The sequence below is a fragment of the Bacillus rossius genome, chromosome 14 (assembly GCF_032445375.1).
Source record: "Bacillus rossius redtenbacheri isolate Brsri chromosome 14, Brsri_v3, whole genome shotgun sequence".
NCBI classification, from domain to species: Eukaryota; Metazoa; Arthropoda; class Insecta; order Phasmatodea; family Bacillidae; genus Bacillus; species Bacillus rossius.
Genome location: NC_086341.1, coordinates 45,635,439 through 45,655,383, shown reverse-complemented (window position 1 = coordinate 45,655,383; position 19,945 = coordinate 45,635,439). Strand labels below are relative to the sequence as shown.

The window sequence follows — 19,945 nt, the reverse complement described above, 5'->3', positions numbered from 1 at the left end:
ACTATTTAATGGGTAGAGTCATGCAAAATTCGCGGATTCATTTCGTGATAGGCTAGCATCAAAACAACTAAACCTTCGTACCTCTTCCGCGATTGGCCCACATTTCATCCGGGGAACTGTGAGCCAATGGGAAACACTAAACCAAGAAAGTGCCGAATTACGGACAGCCTAGTTGAGACGACTCACGCGTCAGTAGCCAATGAACAGGTCATTTCCGCGAGTATTTAAAGGACTGTGGAGTCTATCCTAAAGGTCAATGAATCTGCGAATTTTGCAGGTCTCTATTAATGGGATACAACGGTAGAAATCGTTTTTCAAATCACACTGTAAGATGAATTCATATTTTCAAAAAGCACTAAAATGTACTTATAATTAAAAATAAAAAGAGTGTCCTAATGGACATACATAAAATATCAGTTTAATGTTCCATTTCCAAAGCCCATAAGAGAAAGTTTTAAATTGAGACACTATTTAACAATATTAAGTGATAAAACCATTAAAACAAAACTTAACTCCCAGAATACAATACGGTAGAGTGAAACATCATTACAAAGTATCATACATGAAGGGATTTCTTACTTTCAAGATGTTTTACACTGAGTAACAAAACTGTGTGTTTAAGAGCCTGTCTACAATAGTCAGAACCTGTGCGTGGTCCGTTTCCTTATCCGAATGTGAGTGACGTCACACTCTCTCACCGAAAACTGCCCTGTCCACAATTGCGATGTCCGATGTCCGAATGTATTGATTTCTAAAGTTGTTACCAGAGCGCAGTAAATGTGCCAAACCAAATGTTTTTGTTTATTGTTTTGATGCTTTGTAGTTTGAGATTGAACTTATGAAAGTTATGGGAGTTCAATATTATATATTTATTCAGTAAGACTTAAACACCTTCCATTTCCGTCAATAACAAAAAACAAACACCACATTTTTAAACGGGAACCAGAAATTCAAATATCGTGAGTGTTCTGTTCTTTTTCTGTGTCCGAAGTACACAGGTTGGGACAAAAAGTTCAAATTGACGAATGTCTTCGGACCAGGTAGGTTCGGACCTTCGCCCACTTGACGCATGACGTCAGAGGGTCACACGTGGACCAATCAGCGACGAGTGTCCTTCGGACACAGTTTAGGACATTTCTATTGTAGACGGGCCTTCATAGGTACGTTGTAATGGTGTTTGCGGTGTTGTTGCGTAGCGGTCGACTCACTTGCCGGGGGAGCCCCTGCGGCCGGAGCGACCCTCCTCCCCCTTCAGCCACGTCTGCAGCGCCGTGAACTTCCTGCACTCCTTCTCGCGCTCCCGCTCCCGCTCGCGCTGCGTCCTGGGCGAGCCCTCCGCCGCGCCGAACTTCGCCGCGCCGCTGGGCGTCGCCACTGCAAGCGGGACACGCGGTGGAGACACTCCCGTCCGCCCCAAACACTTCCGTGCGCAAGACAACCTGTCTGAAACACCCTGCCGGCAGTGGCGTAGCCAGAATATGTGTATGGGGGGTGTTAAGAAGCATGGCCGCCCCCCCTCCCCCGGGAAAATTTGGATTTTAAGGTGTAAAATAGTGCTATTTAAGCAGTTTTCTGTTCTTAAATTTAAATATTGTCATTGGTAAAAATTTTATTAATTTTAATATGAAATTTGTTTGAGTGATGAATAAGAAATTAATTAAAGATTTGGTGCTTGGGGGGGGGGGGGGGGTTGTTTTGAACCCCTAACCCCCCCCCCCCCCTGGCTACGCCCCTGCCTGCCGGTAACATGTCATGCAGTTCGATTTGAAGGACTCCAGGTATAAACCCTCTCGTGTAATGCAGTTTCAACTTGAAACATCTTACACAAAAAAAAAAAATAACATGCTAAAATTTTTGGCAATTGACATCTGTTCCATGTTTGTTTAGCTATCAATTTACACTTTTCAAATAAGTATACAGTTTTCTTGGCTAAACACAGGTATACGTAAGCGGGGAGTAACAATTTGGGCTTGCAAGATGTACAAAGGATAGCCTGTTCCTCATCCAAACACCTAAATTTGACAGATATTAACTCTCCTGCAAAATGTGATACTACTTGGAAATATAAGAACTTATCTTACGTGCAAAATCAGAAATTTGCGTATGTCTGTAAGAATGTTGAACATATAATCAAACATTCTTTATAAAGCTAAGAGAAGACCAATTTGTGATATTAATTGCTTTGCTTTGCCTTGAGTTCTAAGGTTTCCTAGTGTGTTTTTCAGTAGCTGCATATTCCGTTTGCTGGAAAATGTACTGTTATCGTTACAAACTTTTAATTTTTACGGGGGTAGTATCATTAACTGATTTTCCTCTATTACATCATAGTTTTGCACTTAATACAAATATATTTAAGTTTTTATAAAAAGTTTTTTTTTTTTTTACAAAATATGTCCTTTTTATTAATTTTTTTTTTCATACTAAAAGGGAAATTTTTATGTCAGTCTTATCATGTACTGAAAGCAATTGATCATGTGGCATACAGTTTTGGGTTAACCGTTCATCATGTGTAGCCTTCATCTTCAAACAGTTTATTTTTAATACATCATTAATTGAATCAATCAAATTTTGTTTTTTTCCCCAAGATTTCCTACCTGTCTGACATACATACGCCTAATGTTATACCACTTCTGCTGCATAGGAAACAAATGTTTAGGTATCTTGCATATTCAATGTACATTCACAAAATATTACAAAATATGTACTGGTTATTCTTTAAGCCCATTACATATTTTTCTTAATTTTTTTTAATTTTCATCTCTAAATGCTCTTTTTGTTTCTTTATTTCCAGTTTTTTATTTAGCAGCTCTTGAATTTCTACAGTCTTGCATTTTTTTTTTCTTCCTTACAATATCTGTCCAACTTCTTGTCTTCTTCATTTTGACGTTTTTGCTCCAGGGCACCTTTGTACCTTGAAGCTGCTCCTCTGGCATATTTTATCATTTCCTGATCTACTTGAATACAATTTTCACCACCAGCATCACTAACTCCATCCCAAACTCGTCGCAGGCCAATCAAAGATTCCTCATGGGGATTTTCAACAAGCATCTCCTTATTGACGGAGAATCCATATTCCACAAACCTGACCTGACCTGAGTCTGACAGGCAGGAACAGCTGCTGTTACCATAGGCGTGCCCAGACATTTCCATTAGGGGGGGGGGGGGGGGACCTGCTAATTTTTTAAATCAGAAGCTGAATTTAGAATGTTAAATAGCCTAAATACATTCACTCATTGCCGTGTTTATATTTTTGTGCAGTATCAACGAGATATGTTTACCAGTTAATATTTATATCCGTATAATTTTAACAAACTTGAAAATATGTTTTTTTTTTTTTTCCATAGACAATGTTTAAAGGGTACTTACACATTTTTCCCTCTCGAATTTTCCAATAGCTTGGTCCAGATCTACCTTGAAATGAACTTCTTTTTAGTGAATGCAAACACAGCAATTCAGACAACAGAACTTTAACAAACCTCTTAAATTTTTTTTTTTTGCTTGGGCCATTTTAAGGGACCTCGTGTTTTAAATAAACTAAGGCGGCTGTATTCCCAGAACGATAAAATGTTTAAAAATATTGTTAATTAGCACGCTGCAACACTGAAAAACAGTTTGAGTGTCACAGTGCCAGGAATATACGAATATTAACGAGCGCATTAGAGAAAATGCCGATCTGAGTGATTACATTAGGGGGGGGGGGCCCCCCTGTAGGCACGCCTATGGCTGTTACCTTTGGCCGGCTGCTCGAAAAAGCCGAACACGAAGGGGTTGGTGCTGCCGCCGCTCTCGGCCGTGTCCGGGAGGGGCGTGTCCCTGCGCGAGGCGGACGAGCTGCTGAAGTTGAAGGGCGACGGCGACCCTTCGCCCGCGCCGAACGGCGACAGGTTGGTGTTCTGGGAGAAGTCGAAGCCCTTCTTCGCCGGCGGCGGGAATATGCTCTCCGCCACTTGGGTCTGCATCTCCGACGAGAACTCTTGAGGGAGAGAAAACAAAAAAAAAATGATTTTCCAACTGTCCACAGGATTCTTGTTGGGTAGGACTTGTACTTAGGAGTGGTGCCCCGAGTGCTTTAGGGGCAGGTATCAGGGTTCCCTAGCCCTTTGAAGTGCTGACGTAGTGAGCGACGAGGACAGCTCCGGTTACCAGCCTGGACAGCTGGGAGAGGTTGGGTAGGCCTCCACCGGACCGCGGGTTCGCTGGGTGATTGAGGAGTCCCAGTGTGAGGCGGGAGACTGGGGTAGGCACCAGAAGTGAGGACAACTCCAGAGGGCTAAGGGAGCATCCAACTTGCTGGTGAGCTGAGTGGAGTAGGGGGCCGGAGGTGGTGCATATGCTGGGATGGGTAGCCTCAGCCTCTGCGTATAGCCAAAAGCTCTAATGCCCTGACGTCGTCCGGGCCTGCGGCCCCTTTGAGCCCGATACGACACCGCCCAACCACCATCTATATTCAAACCTCCCGCTCGTGCGTGCGTGTGTGCGTGTGTGTCTAGCCCGGCAAGAGGGCGCTTAGAAGCAGTGCGGCGATCCCTAAAATTGCTATGTTAATATTAATTGTAAGCCTTTTTGTTGTTTTCATCCATCTTCGCCCCAGTGCTGTGCAGTTTACTTGTGTTTTCTTTAATTTAAATAAGTTACCTTAAATAACTATAGACGTTGCCCGGGCGGACCCGAACAGGCACGGACTTGGACGAGGATAGGAATGCTTTTATATAAATTATCATTAAATAAGTAAATAGTAACAAACTTTCCATTGTCAGTAATTTTTATATATTTTTAATGTTTATCTGTAATTTACTCAACTTTCGCCGGGGCACGGAGTCGTAGAATATAGTAACGGTAATTGCGTTGGCGCGAAGGGCGCCATGTTGCCACCTGCGAGCGATGAGCTCAGCGCAGTCGATCTTCATCACTGACCGAGAGCAGACGCGCCAGCACCCCGGGGACTTCAACCTTTGTTCTGCACTGACCAAGTAATTCTGTCTCGTTAAGTATTTCTGAATCTCTTTCGCTCGTCATCCTCGGGGCAGCTCTCGGCCAGCGGGCTGTTTAATTAATTAATTGTCTCAGTCGAGTTTTTTCATCACCGTGTAATAAGTATACTTTGCAGCATGGCCACGTGTGTGGACCATGCCTTCACCTAAACCGATTCGTGCCTCAGGCTTTTTAACCGTGTAATGTGTAACGTGTAACGGGCGTGTAGAGAGACGTGTTAGTGAAATTAAATCTGGAAAATAAATATAAAGTGAGTATTTATTTAATCACGTGGTGAGTGAGTCTAGGAGTGTGGCGTGCCCGACGCCTAGAGCGGGCCAGGTCTGGGTAGCTAGGATAGAAAGGGCTGGTAACTCGTCCCCACTTGGGCTACGTCACGCCCTGAGCGAGAGACTCCGCCGGGTCCACGTGCCCTTCCACGTGGTGGCGCCCATAGTTAACATCTCGAAATCACCGGCAATGCGCGATCAGCCCTCAAATGGCGCCCAACGTGGGGCGAGTTACATCTTCCGCGAAAACCAGACCTGTACGAGCGTGTGAGATAGGCGGTTGTTACGCGGAGCGCGCGGAACTAAAGTTCGCGCTGGAACTATTGTTCGCGCGGAGCGCATAGCGGGACTCTGGCGCGCCAGCCACGTGATCAGCCAAGCGCACGCTTCCAGGAATCCGCGCACAAACAACGGACTCCGAGCGCAGTAAGTAACACAGTGCTGATGTGTTCGTGAGGACTGTTCGTGTGCAGAGTACCACGTGCGTAGACATGTATCCGTATCCGGACGAGTGTATCGGGTGTTACTTTTCCCGCCCGAGTTGGGACTTGCATGGCAGGACCGCCGCCGGATACGAGTGTGGCTACTGTACGGAGTACCGCATACACGGCGTGACGAAATGTGGAGCTAGGTCGTGTCCCGGAGGTAGTAGCGAGGGATACCGCTGCCAGGAATGTGCCGGCCTGTGGCATCGTGGCTGTATCGGCGAACGTGAATGGACCGTACTGCGCAAGTTTTTTACCTTCACGTGCGCACGGTGCACTGCCTACCTAGCCACCCAGGCGCAGTACGAGGCAGAGACGCTGGAAAATCCTCCACGACACGCCTCGACGCTTCCCGAAACGCCGACGCCGCTCACGCCGACACCGACTCCGATCACGCCGACACCACTCACGCCGAAAAAGACGCCGCTCACGCCGACGCCAACCACGCCGAAAACGACTCCGCTCACGCCGACGCCAACCACGCCGGAAAAGACGCTGCTCGACTCGCCGACGCAGCCCGTGCCAAGGACGCCGCCCGTTGCCGGAACGTCACCGCCGCACCAAGCCGACTCCTCACGCACGACGCCGACCCCAGCACCACGAAGGTACGTCCTGACGTCACCCGCACCGCCACGTGTTACGTTACCGACGCCTACCGCTCTGACAAAGACGCCCGTCGTCCTGACGCCCACGCCCGTCGTCCCGACGCCGACGCCCGCCGTCCCGACGCCCGCCGTGCCGACGCTCATCGACTTGACGTCTCCCGACACAAGTCCGATCCCGCCGCCGCCTGCCACACTGCGTTTCGTCGACCCGACGCCACTTATCCCGACGCCGACGCTCGCCGTCCCGACGCCGACAATTCCGCTTCCGCCACCTCCTGTCCTGGAGCCGCCAACCTCGGCACCTCTCGTCGACCTGACGTCTCCCGACGCTGGTCCAAACGCATCATCGCCAGCAAGACCTCGTTTCGCCGACCTGACGCCACTCATCCCGACTATGATGACGCTTGACTCGCCGAAGCCAACCGAGCGACGCCCGACAACGACCGTCCCACCGCAGTCTGCCACGCCGTCCAGCACCCGCCTCGTGTCGGAGACACCTCCCGACGCCGGAATGACCTCGCCACCGCACCGAACCGCCGTCCCGACGCCACCAAGGTCATTTCCGGCGAAACCCGCATCGTCTCCGCCACACGACTCGCCACGGACGCCACCAGACTCGACGCCGACGCTTCGTGTCACCTTGTCGCCACCACCTGGCTTCGACGTCATCCGGCCGTCGTCACCGCTACCAGAGTGCGCAGTCGCAAACAGGACGCTTTGCGACACGATGTCCAGGGCCATGACGCCGAGACGCCTGAGCGCCGCCCCGCCGCCTGGATTTGCTCCTCTGTGCCCGCCTGGCTTCGAGGCACAGACGGATGAACCGGACCGAAAGAGACGGACGCGCGCGACGCCGACGCTGACGCCGCCTACATGCCCACCTGACACGACGCCAGAATCGACCGAGGCGCCACGACGCCCGATTCCGACGCCGATCGCCGCAGTACCGGAACACCGGTCAAGTGCCCTGCCGCACGAGACGCCACCCAAATGTCGCAAGTTGGCAACATTGGGACGCCGCACCGTGAAGAGTCGCCTGAGCTCCCTACATCCGCCTGTCGCGATGCAGGTCGACGCCACGACGCCGGGACGCCCGACCGTCCCACCGCCGAACGTGACCGTCACCCGGACTTCGACACCTGTCACCCGTCTGTCACGACGGGCCGCGAAGCGCCCGCCTGTCGGCGAGGCTGAGCCGGGCCGTGCCGAGCGCCGCCCGCGCTTGCTGCCCGCCTGCCACGAGCCGCCTGACCTTGGCCGCCGCCGCCCCTGCCGGCCGGCGCCCTGGCCACCGCCACGCTATCACACGCAGCAGCCGCCGCAGCCGCAGCTGACGCAGATTTGGGGCTCGGGACAACTGGTGGGTCACCACCCACAAGGTTAGTCAGCCAGCGCCCATTCTGTCCGTGTGTATCGTCCTCCATAGTGTAAATATTGCTCAACTGTCATTTTGTAAACATTGCTCGCCGCCATCATGTAAACATTGCTCGCCCTTCCATCGTGTAAACATTGCTTGTCCGTCCGTCATGTCAACATTGCCACCTGCCCGCACAAACATAAACATCAACATTGCCACGTGGGAGTGCGCGACGTAAACACCACAGGCAACGCCCCCCAACCATCTGTCAAACGGCGCTGTCATATCGGCCTACTTTCGGAGGGGGCAATTGACGTCGTCCGGGCCTGCGGCCCCTTTGAGCCCGATACGACACCGCCCAACCACCATCTATATTCAAACCTCCCGCTCGTGCGTGCGTGTGTGCGTGTGTGTCTAGCCCGGCAAGAGGGCGCTTAGAAGCAGTGCGGCGATCCCTAAAATTGCTATGTTAATATTAATTGTAAGCCTTTTTGTTGTTTTCATCCATCTTCGCCCCAGTGCTGTGCAGTTTACTTGTGTTTTCTTTAATTTAAATAAGTTACCTTAAATAACTATAGACGTTGCCCGGGCGGACCCGAACAGGCACGGACTTGGACGAGGATAGGAATGCTTTTATATAAATTATCATTAAATAAGTAAATAGTAACAAACTTTCCATTGTCAGTAATTTTTATATATTTTTAATGTTTATCTGTAATTTACTCAACTTTCGCCGGGGCACGGAGTCGTAGAATATAGTAACGGTAATTGCGTTGGCGCGAAGGGCGCCATGTTGCCACCTGCGAGCGATGAGCTCAGCGCAGTCGATCTTCATCACTGACCGAGAGCAGACGCGCCAGCACCCCGGGGACTTCAACCTTTGTTCTGCACTGACCAAGTAATTCTGTCTCGTTAAGTATTTCTGAATCTCTTTCGCTCGTCATCCTCGGGGCAGCTCTCGGCCAGCGGGCTGTTTAATTAATTAATTGTCTCAGTCGAGTTTTTTCATCACCGTGTAATAAGTATACTTTGCAGCATGGCCACGTGTGTGGACCATGCCTTCACCTAAACCGATTCGTGCCTCAGGCTTTTTAACCGTGTAATGTGTAACGTGTAACGGGCGTGTAGAGAGACGTGTTAGTGAAATTAAATCTGGAAAATAAATATAAAGTGAGTATTTATTTAATCACGTGGTGAGTGAGTCTAGGAGTGTGGCGTGCCCGACGCCTAGAGCGGGCCAGGTCTGGGTAGCTAGGATAGAAAGGGCTGGTAACTCGTCCCCACTTGGGCTACGTCACGCCCTGAGCGAGAGACTCCGCCGGGTCCACGTGCCCTTCCACGTGGTGGCGCCCATAGTTAACATCTCGAAATCACCGGCAATGCGCGATCAGCCCTCAGCCCTTCCCGGTTGCGTATGCGGCGTATCCGCATCCAGGCCCATGGGGGCCCCAGAGCAGTAGGGCCTATCGGCTAAGAGCGCTGCGTTACGAAAGAAAAGGGGGGGAAATCCCTGGACCGGCATAATAATAATGTCCACATGAGCCATTTGCAGTTGTCTGCCGGTTACACACAGATATCCTGTATTCTTACATGTTACGACACGTTATTTTAAAACATGCACAACATATCAAACATATTAAAAAAAATTTTTATTTAAACCCATAAATGTGTATCAAATTTTTTTTTCAAACATAAACCTCTTAGTTAAAGAAAAAATTGCAACAGAGAAAAAATTCAATTTTTTTTAAAAAAAAATATCTCATTTCTGATGAGAGTAGTAGTAACATTCATGGATCATTTTAAAGTCATGATGAATCCATTACAAAAGTCACAAAGGTATAGTTGGTGTGTCTAGAATTTTATTACAAACCACACCTACTGTGAATTTTCGAGAATGTTGCCAGATATCATCCAGAAATCCAGCCACTTCTGAGAACCCAACCTGGTTTCTACTACTATTTTAATGAACTTGGTTTTCTGCCTACCCACTAGGCACTACCTACATTTCCTTCGTTTGCACGTGTTTTTTTTTTTTTTTGTTAATGATGAACACTATTTTTGTTTTTTTATTACATGCTACATGTTGTATTTATTGGTTACTGTATGGAATAACACCATTTTAAAATATTGTTCTAAAATATTTAGTATTATTTCATACGTGTAAAGCCCTCGGATTAGTTTCAAAAATAATATATGGGAATATGGCCCTTGAGGAAAATGTAGTTGGCCATCCCTGCAATAAACAACTGGCGAAATTTTTTTCCCAATATCCTTGGCCTGTGTGTTACAATCTCAAACAACCTTGCTGTTCCATTAAATACACGAATCCTGCTCCAACACAAGGTTACATTCCTTGAAATGGCTAATTGATAGAGACCTGAAAAATTTGCGGGTTCATTTGCTAAAATTCAAATAATTATACCTTAGTGCTGCTTCTGCAATTGGTTTACTGTTAATCTGGAGGACTGAGGGCCAATTAGAGACCCTCACTCATAGAAGTGTCGAATCACAGGCCACCCAGTCGAGACGACTCACAAGCCAGCAGCCAATGAACAGTTGGCATTTGCCTGAGTGTGCAGAAGATATTGGAGTCTATCCTGGAGGTCATTGAACCGGCAATTTTTTCCGTTCTTTACTAATTGATAAAGTATTTGTTTTGCTTGAATAAAGTTGGTAAAATAAAATAAAAAATCCATTTGCTTTTATGAATGCTCAATATTAATATTAAGCATGGTTATTTTATAATTGTTATTACTCAAACATTACAAGCGCTAAATGTTTTTTTTATACTTAAAACCTGTATTTAAAAAAAAAAGTGTAATACATCTTCACCGAGAACAATATTCGCAGTTCGATTGGACTTCGTGAATATTTTAACATTCAATTTGATATTCGCTTCACATCATTACGTGAAAGTGTGTGTATTCAATAGGAGACACTCAGAGTCCCGGACGACAGCAGAGACGACGTCTCACCTCCGTCCGAGGACAGCCCGTCCTTGCGCAGGTACACGACGTCCGAGTGTCCGAGCGCCAGGGACCACGCCTCCCCGTCGCCGTTCATGCAGAACTTGCGCACCGTCTCGTCGTCCAGCTGCACCCAGGTGCCCTCCGTGTTCACCACCTGCGCCAACACACACGGCCCACGGGCCTGATGCACGGGCTCCGTCAACCCCGCTCTCCGCTGAGGACAGTCTCACCTGAACACGGCTACAGAAACAGCCTACGAGAAGTCACCCCCCGCTCTCCTTGTTTTTCTCTGAAATATGTCACTAATGATTCTGACACTTCCAACCTCACAGCATAAAACCAAAGAAATTTTGTTTTATCCCGGACATATCAGGATCTAGGTTATCATCCAAATTATTCAAGTTCAAGATCTACAGCTTTATAATACAGTTATATGTTTTAATAAAATATCGTTGAATTTGTATTTTTCATGTTATGATATTCATAACATAAAAATTAAGTATTTACATAAGATTTTATTAGAGTTGGAAAGTGGTGTTCATTGATGATAAAAATTAATTTTAGGTCAACCTAGATGTTTCATAGTACATAACCATCATAAAATCATGATACTAATTTACTTAAATGCCCATGTAATACAATACACACAAATTGACTCCATCTATAAATACTGCAAATACGCAAAAAGGAATGCACTGATACATTCAAACACACATGGGCACAAAAAATACATAAATTTGATTTTTAAACATGAACATTTACCAAAGTCACCCGATTGATTTACATTTAGATGCTATAAATGATTTAAGTGTTATGCATTCTATGTATTATTTTGAATACGTCAGACAGGCATATCCGAAACACAAATATCCTTTTTTCAAGCATGATTTAAAAATTCAAGGACACCAACCTGACAGTGCAACATTTGTTGATTAGCACCTTTATATTTTTTAAAAAAAAATTAAGTGGTTTTCTCAGCATCAAAATGTTGTATGAGTCAAAATAATCATATTAAGAGTGTAAAATTACAGTTTGTTCACAAGTCACACTATTAAAAATAACTTGTAATATGGTTCTGAATGTGAATGACATCCTGATGACGGTACAGACGAATCGTCAGTGTACAATAAGCCACCAATAAGAGCATCATAGCTTTAAATATATATACTGTATAGAAGTCGCCAGCCCAGGTTAAAATTTCTAATACGGTTTGAGGTAGTTGGTTAATTCACCGCCGCAATCGCCACCATCTCTAGGGCATCGACTTGTGGTAGTCCCTAGCGGACAAGTGTCGAAATCTTCAAACACCCCTTCCCCCTCCCGTTGAACGACTTTGAGCTGCAGTGAATTATGGGTGGGGGGTGCGGAGGAATGACAGCGGGCGACAGTGCTGCGCTCTAACGTGCAAATAACAACCTAAGACGATACAGGGCGTTACAGCAACGCCCCGCAGCGGTGAAGTTCCCAAGCTGCTCATCATACGCTCCTGAAAAACGTAGAGTAAATCTTATCCACTCGCGACTTCTATACAGTATATATATTCAAAGATCACAGTCCCTGTCCAGCGGCAGCCCCCTGGTTCTACCCGGGCTTGTAGCAACGGGGCAAAAGGGCTGAGCGTACGTAGTCGACGGCGGTGACGCGGTTCCCCAGCACCAGCATCCCGACTGCGGCGGCCTTGAGGCTGGGGTGGCAGCGCACGTTGTGGCCCGACGCCCCGCACTTCACCACCTGGTACTCCCCCGGCCCGTAGACCACCGCCGGCCGGGACGCCCTGCGGACACACCGAGTACATGGCTCGCATTCGGCCTGGCGACACTGTGCAATCGAGGCATGAGGCAGTCAGTAGTCGGGGCCACCGAGTACATGACAGGGAGGAGGGCAAACTCCCCAGGACCCAAGCACCAAGGAGCACCCAGTTCAGTTCTGAAACATGTTCTCGTGCTTGCGTTTACACTGATGGCAGGAGAAAAATTACAATTCTTTTCCTAACGAAATTCATTGGAAACCTTACAACTTATGCGATTTTACCAGGTCATGTTTACAGCGATGGTGATGTTTAGTCTTCTGTTTTTTTTTTAATTTTAATTATGGAGTTTGAAAAGTTTTACAATCACTTGCACATGCTTGCACACACTTTCCACGAACTTTTTTTCATTCTTTTGCACACACTTTTGCACATTCTTGCACACACTTTTGCACACTCATGCACACACTTCTGTACACAGTTGCATACACTTACACTCACTTTTGCACACACTTGCAAACAATTGTTCCAAATCTCTCACACACCTTTGCACACACCTTTGCACACACCTCTGCACGCATGTTTGCACACACTCGAGCACATGTTTGCACACACTCGCACACATGAAAGGCGCGGACAGGGGGAGCGGAGCGGTACCCGTCTCGGAGCGCGATCTCCGGGCACTTGCGCAGGATTGTCTCCTTGATGACCTGGTCCAGGATGGACCGGGGCTGCTCCACGGGCAGCAGCAGGGTCTTGCCCAGGTGCTGGTTGTACTGCAGGCACCACGCCTCGCCGTGCCCGCCCCCGCAGTACTGCTGGATCGTGTCCTGGCTCAGCCGCAGCCACACCCCGTCGTCGTTGTGGATCTGCACAACGGACGGCCTTGTTAACTACGTGGATATTTCCCCCCGTGGGGTGCGGCGCACTGACTCGACAGCACCCTATTGCCAGGCGAACACACACGCACGCACACGTACGCACGGGTAGGCGGGAGGTTTGAATGGAGGGTGGGTGGTGTTTGGGCGGAGGCATATCGGACTTAACAGGGGCCGCAGGCCCGGACGATGTCAATATATATATATATATATATATATATATATATATATATATATATATATATATATATATATATATAAAATTGTATAATGTGTATCTAATATTATGTAAATATACAGTATGTCCATAAAATAATGTCCCAGTTATAAATTTTAATAATATCTACTGTAAACTTGTAGTGTGTTGGTTCAAGGTCACAATTAAAAAGTAACTCAAACAGTTTTAGATAAGCGCATGCGTGAGTACTGATTGTTGTTTTCTCGCTTGCAGCGCCAACTACTCAAAATGGAGACCGCTGAGCGTAAACGTTTTGTGTTCTGCAATTTGCCAAAAGTGAATCTGTAATTTCAGTTCAACGCACATTTCGTTTAAACTTTAATTGTGATACGCCATGTGGAAAAAAAAGCCAATGGTAAAGGCAATTCTTAAGACAGGATGTGTTCGTAAAAGGAAAAGCACGGGACGAGCAAATGTGTCTGTACATGTCAAAGCATTTTACCTGTGTAGTCCTACGACATCTGTTAGGAAAGCAAGTCTGAACTTCAGTTGCCAAAGACGACCGTGTGGAAGGCTTTAAGAACAGGTTTAAATAGTTGCTAGATGCTTTAAAGCCAGATGACTATGGAGTACATTTCTGCACTTCAAGTGTTCGAGTAGTGGTCGTAATGGTAGAGACGACAAACATAATTTTATCCGGCCTCTACGTTAACCTGACATAACACCATGAGATTTTTTTTTCCTTCGGGGCTTTATAAATATTGTGTCTATGTTCTGCCGTTACCTAATAATTTTCCAGAGTTGAGACACGGAATTGAAGAGGCTATTTGCTTCCATTACTCCAGACGTGTTAACCAAAATGTGTGCAGAATTGGACTTTAGGTTGGTTGTGTGCTGTATAGCTAAAGGGGCAGATACTGAACATTTGTAAGACAAAACTAGGTTAGTTAACCTTGAACTTGATGTCTGATTTGTTTAAAATAGTCTTAATTAAACTGTTGTAATATACAGGGGCGCAACAACAGGGGGGGGGGGGGGGGGCAATGGTGTCCCCCCCCCCCCCTCTGAAACCTTGAAGTGGGGGTAAACAGGGGCATAGAAAGTTCTGTGTAATCAATTTTTAGATAATAAAACTGCTTAAATAGCACCATTTTCCACCTTGAAAGACAAATTTTCCCAGGGGAGGACCCCCGGACCCCCCTGCTTCAATAGGGGGGATCAATGATTGTTTATAAAAAAAGGTATATTGCCACCCAAATTTGGAAAATTTTGTTGTTGCGCCCCTGCGTAATATACCAATGAAACTGGGACATTCTTACACGGACGTAGTTTATGCAAAAAGTAACCAAACCCACAATTTTTTGTTATATTTTATTTGAAAATAAATTTAAATAGTACAAGGTTGCTATTATTATATCAGTATTTATAATAGACCATTAAAATTATACCCCGCATTATGTTATCAATAGGAGAATTACAATTTATAATTAACTTTAACTTCAAAATACTCAGAATAGGTTTCAGGTGGGTTGGTTCCTTTTTCGCATAACTACGTCCATATTGGTATTGGAAGTAAAGGATATCCCCCGGATGAAAGACGTGCCGGCTTTGAATATATATACTGTATAGAAGTCGCCAGCCCAGGTTAAAATTTCTAATACGGTTTTGAGGTAGTTGGTTAATTCACCGCCGCAATCGCCACCATCTCTAGGGCATCGACTTGTGGTGGTCCCTAGCGGACAAGTGTCGAACTCTTCAAACACCCCTTCCCCCTCCCGTTGAACGACCTCGAGCTGCAGTGAATGATGGGTGGAGGGTGCGGGGAATGACAGCGGGCGACAGTGCTGCACTCTAACGTGCAAATAACAACTAAGACGATACAGGGCGTTAAGGCAGCGCACTGCAGCGGTGAAGTTCACAAGCTGCTCATCATACGCTTCTGAAAAACGTAGAGTAAATCCTATCCACTCGCGACTTCTATACAGTATTTATATATTCAAAGGTGCCGGGGGACCCACCTCGTCGACGAAGGCGATGGTGCCGTTGACGTGCACTATGCCTATCTGCTCGCTCTGCAAGGAGGGGTGTGCACGCACGCGCAGGCCGGCGCTGTTCTTGGCCACGAACTTGCGCAGGCGGCTGGGCTGGTGCGGGGGCTTCTTCACCACGCTCTGCACGGGCGGCATCATGCCCTGGGGCGGCTCCTTCACCTCCACCTTGTGCAGCTGCCGCAACAACACACACACACAACACTTCGACACCATCCACAATACTCTCTTATAATAAATTTTTTTTTTATTTCCCCTTTTGACGTGACAACGTCTAATAAATCGATCAACGCTGGCTGCACGCACATAAAAGTGTCCCGTTACGCACATTGTCCCGTTACGCAAATTGTCCCGTTACGCACATTGTCACGTTACGCTCGTTGTACGCTCGCGCCGCATCTATCAATCTCTTCCGCTCGATTGGAACAACCGTCGATTTGACTTTTTCGAGGCACGTTAAACTTGAAACACTCCCGTTCGTTTCCTACTTTTCCCATCATCGTCCTCTATCCTTAACAGAACAACACGGATCGGAAGAAGTTAAAATAGCAAACACGTATAAAAAGTTACAGTTAAAATAATCTGTTCGTTAAAGTAATGAACATATATTTGAATTAATGAGTGAAAATAAAAGTAAATTTATCAATTAAATTGTAGATTTAAATTTCACTCCTTCTTTGGATCCACACGAAATAGTGATAATTTAATAAAAATGATTCAATTTTATTTATAAAAGTATGCAATAATTTCATCCAATGTTATGTTATGACGTTGTCACGTTAAACTATCGTCCGTAAACCGACTTTACAGACAACCAATTTTTTTTTCCCTTCCCTTTGGGGACCGAATTTTAGGAAACAGTAATGAGAAGTTTGTAGTTTCGACATTTATTATATAACCTTTAGATGTGATTATTGTATTGTAAAACAAAACTTATCAATACAATTTGGGTGAAATGAAATATTACATAATGTTTCTCTGTAAGTATGTTATTTATCTTCAGTGTCTTACCTCCTGCCTGATTTTCTTCGGAGATATGATTTATTTTTACAAAACTTTATCAACACCACCCTCACCTCCTTAGTGGTAGATAAAAATCTCAATATTTTCTCAAAACAATCTAATTTTGTATGGAAATTTCTTTATAAAATGTAAAAAATCACACGATGTTACATTTGGGTACAAATAATTTAATTTGTATTGTATTAGGTGTTTTTGTTTGTTGTATTTGGTTTCCGACACATTTCGGTATATGTGGATGTATTTCGTTACCAATTGTATCGTGTAAGAATATTTCGGTTATTTCATGTTAATATGTTCAATTAGGTAACATTTACACAGATTTCAGTTCGTTCCTTTGAATTTATCTTCAGTGTCTTACCTCCTGCGTGATTTTCTTTGGCGATATGATTTGTTTTTACAAAACTTGACCAACACCACCCTCACCTCCTTAGGCCGGGTTTATAGAAAACGCAAGAACGCGGAAACGCAAGAACGCAGGACGCGACAACCGCAAGAAATTCACAGTCGTTTATAAAAAAAAATGCAATGACGTTGGCGATGTCATGATTATTTTGTTTTTCATTGCGCTTCCTCCATTGCGCTTCATTCACTAGAAGAATGCCAGCCCAAAACATAAATAAAGAAAACAAAAGCGTAACGACCACAATCGCAGATCCTTCTATAAATATGCACTACATGACAGTTTCAGTTTCCACGTACTAAAGCAACCAGTATATAGAAGGCCGAAACGCAAGGAGAAAACGCAATGAAGTAGAAAGTTGAACCACTTCTGCGTTGCGTTCTTGCGTTCTTGCGTTCTTGCGTGTCTTGCGTTTTTTTTTTTTTTATAAACGTGCTGGTAGAAGAGTTAAGGTTGGACTTTTACCGTAGTTGCGTTTCTTGCGTTTCTGCGTTCTTGCGTTTTCTATAAACCCGGCCTTAGTGGTAGATAAAAGTATCAGTGTGTTCTGAAAATGTTGTAAAATGACAAACTCGCGCGGTGGACGCAGCGCACCTCCTCCATGTCGTAGCCGTCGACGGTGACCAGCACGGAGTACCAGCCCACGCTGCCCGGCGTCCAGGTGGCGCTGTACGTGCCGTCAGAGTTGGGGCGCACCAGCATGTTCTCGCTGGAGCGCTTCACGGCCGGCGACGTCAGCCGCAGCTCCTCGAACGAGTAGTTCTCGTACGCCTGCAAGCACAGCCGACTACCACCCTGGCCGAGTGGCAAACAACCTACCCAAACTATGGACGCCAACACCCTGACCGAGTAGCAAACAACCTACCCAAACTACGGATGCCAACACCCTGACCGAGTAGCAAACAACCTACCCAAACTACGGATGCCAACACCCTGACCGAGTAGCAAACAACCTACCCAAACTATGGACGCCAACACCCTGACCGAGTAGCAAACAACCTACCCAAACTACGGATGCCAACACCCTGACCGAGTAGCAAACAACCTACCCAAACTACGGATGCCAACACCCTGACCGAGTAGCAAACAACCTACCCAAACTACGGATGCCAACACCCTGACCGAGTAGCAAACAACCTACCCAAACTATGGACGCCAACACCCTGACCGAGTAGCAAACAACCTACCCAAACTATGGACGCCAACACCCTGACCGAGTAGCAAACAACCTACCCAAACTATGGACGCCAACACCCTGACCGAGTAGCAAACAACCTACCCAAACTATGGACGCCAACACCCTGACCGAGTAGCAAACAACCTACCCAAACTATGGACGCCAACACCCTGACCGAGTAGCAAACAACCTACCCAAACTACGGGTCGTTACCACAACGCCGAAATATACCACACAACGCCGAAGTACAATAACGCCGAATACCATAACGCCGAATGCCAAATTGACCGCAACGCCGACAGCTATAAAACTGCTTGTGTACCACAACGCCGAAATAAAGTAACCCCGAAAAATGTTGATGCGGGGAGGGGGGGCCACAGGAGCAAAATGAAAAACAACTGAATGAATTTGTGTGCTAACCTTACCTAACCTAACCTTTGTGGCAGTCCTGCAATGACATTTTTCGGCGTTAATGTATCTCGGCGTTGTGGTACACAGCAGTTTTATAGCTGTCGGCGTTGAAGTCAATTTGGCATTCGGCGTTATGGTTTTCGGCGTTATTATTGTACGTTCTACGTTGTGGTATTTCGGCGTTATTGTACGTTCGGCGTTGTGGTATTTCGGCGTTGTGGTGCGTCCCCCCAAACCCAAACTACGGACACCAACCAAAGTGCCCCACAAGTAAAATGGACGCCCACCATAGTGCCACAAGTGCAAATAGTAAAAAAAAGAAATTAGAATTTAGTCTTATTACATAAAAATTTGCAGGTTTTCCAGCTGTACATACAGTATTGTAAATAATAATGTTTGCAGGCTTTCACGGCCATCGTCTGGGTTGTAGCCGTGTCCTTGGCGAATAAATCAAACTATGTTTTTCGGTCGACATTGCAGTCGCCATCATCAGGGAGCAGTTACCTACTCGACTGCTCCCTGATGATGGCGACTACAATGTCGTCCGAAACGTCGGTTGAATTATTCGCCAAGGACGCGGCTACAACCCAGAAGCCAAGCTACTTCAGTATTGTAAATAACCTAGTTTGAAGAAAGACAATAATGTAAAGAAAGTAATTTGTATTATAGTGAAAATTTGAGAAACATCACATGTGTCATAAAATTACATCGAGCAAATGCTCCAAAAACCAAAACAAACTTTTTCAAAATTTTTCCTTTTATTCTCAAATATTGTGGTTTTTCTGTTTAAATTTAATCAAATAATCACTCAAACATTTTTTGGCAAAATAACACTGAGTGCTGGGATGCCCATGTATTAAAACACAACTGTAAAGTGCAAATATGTGTAATAAAAAGCCTTTGAATTTGAATTTAAATTTTTATTTTTATTTTTACGCCTACGCGCACACACACTCTCTCTCAGCTCTGCCACTGTGTTCGTGTGGGCAACAAGGGTGACGCTTGCTGCAGCTTCTACAGCGATACCGCCTCTAAGCACACAGCATGAAACTTCGCTTTCAAACTATATGTTTCAATATATACATATTACTCAAAGTGAAATTGAACAGGAATTTTTAATCAGTTTGTTTCATTAAATTGCATTATACCTAGCAATACTTTAACTTAAGTAATATTCCTCATTATCAAGTGAATTGTACACAAATACAAGATTCATGCCCACAGCAACGTTATGTTTGAAACCTCCTTAACACCTGCTCATTCAAGTATTGTGACATTGTAACAAAGTATGCAATGACTTCTAACCATCCTTAAATAAACCAAGAATGTAATATAATGTTAGCTCTATATGGGGTATATGACAACTACGAGATCGAGCTGTAACTATATCACTATACGGCGGGAGA

General features: G+C 45.7%; 1 protein-coding gene across 4 annotated transcripts in view; it reads right to left on the bottom strand.

The window, feature by feature from the left end:
* Positions 1–19,945, bottom strand: part of LOC134538847 (E3 ubiquitin-protein ligase MYCBP2) — a 455,666-nt gene that overhangs the window by 94,023 nt on the left and 341,698 nt on the right. For all 4 annotated transcript variants that reach the window (XM_063380393.1, XM_063380394.1, XM_063380396.1 and 1 more), the window contains exons 37-43: positions 17,546–17,722; positions 15,499–15,705; positions 13,082–13,293; positions 12,301–12,451; positions 10,684–10,831; positions 3,731–3,973; positions 1,209–1,374 (exon numbers count right to left, since the gene is read on the bottom strand). In XM_063380393.1, coding sequence (XP_063236463.1) covers positions 1,209–1,374; positions 3,731–3,973; positions 10,684–10,831; positions 12,301–12,451; positions 13,082–13,293; positions 15,499–15,705; positions 17,546–17,722 — 1,304 coding nt within the window. The remainder of the gene's footprint in view (positions 1–1,208; positions 1,375–3,730; positions 3,974–10,683; positions 10,832–12,300; positions 12,452–13,081; positions 13,294–15,498; positions 15,706–17,545; positions 17,723–19,945) is intronic.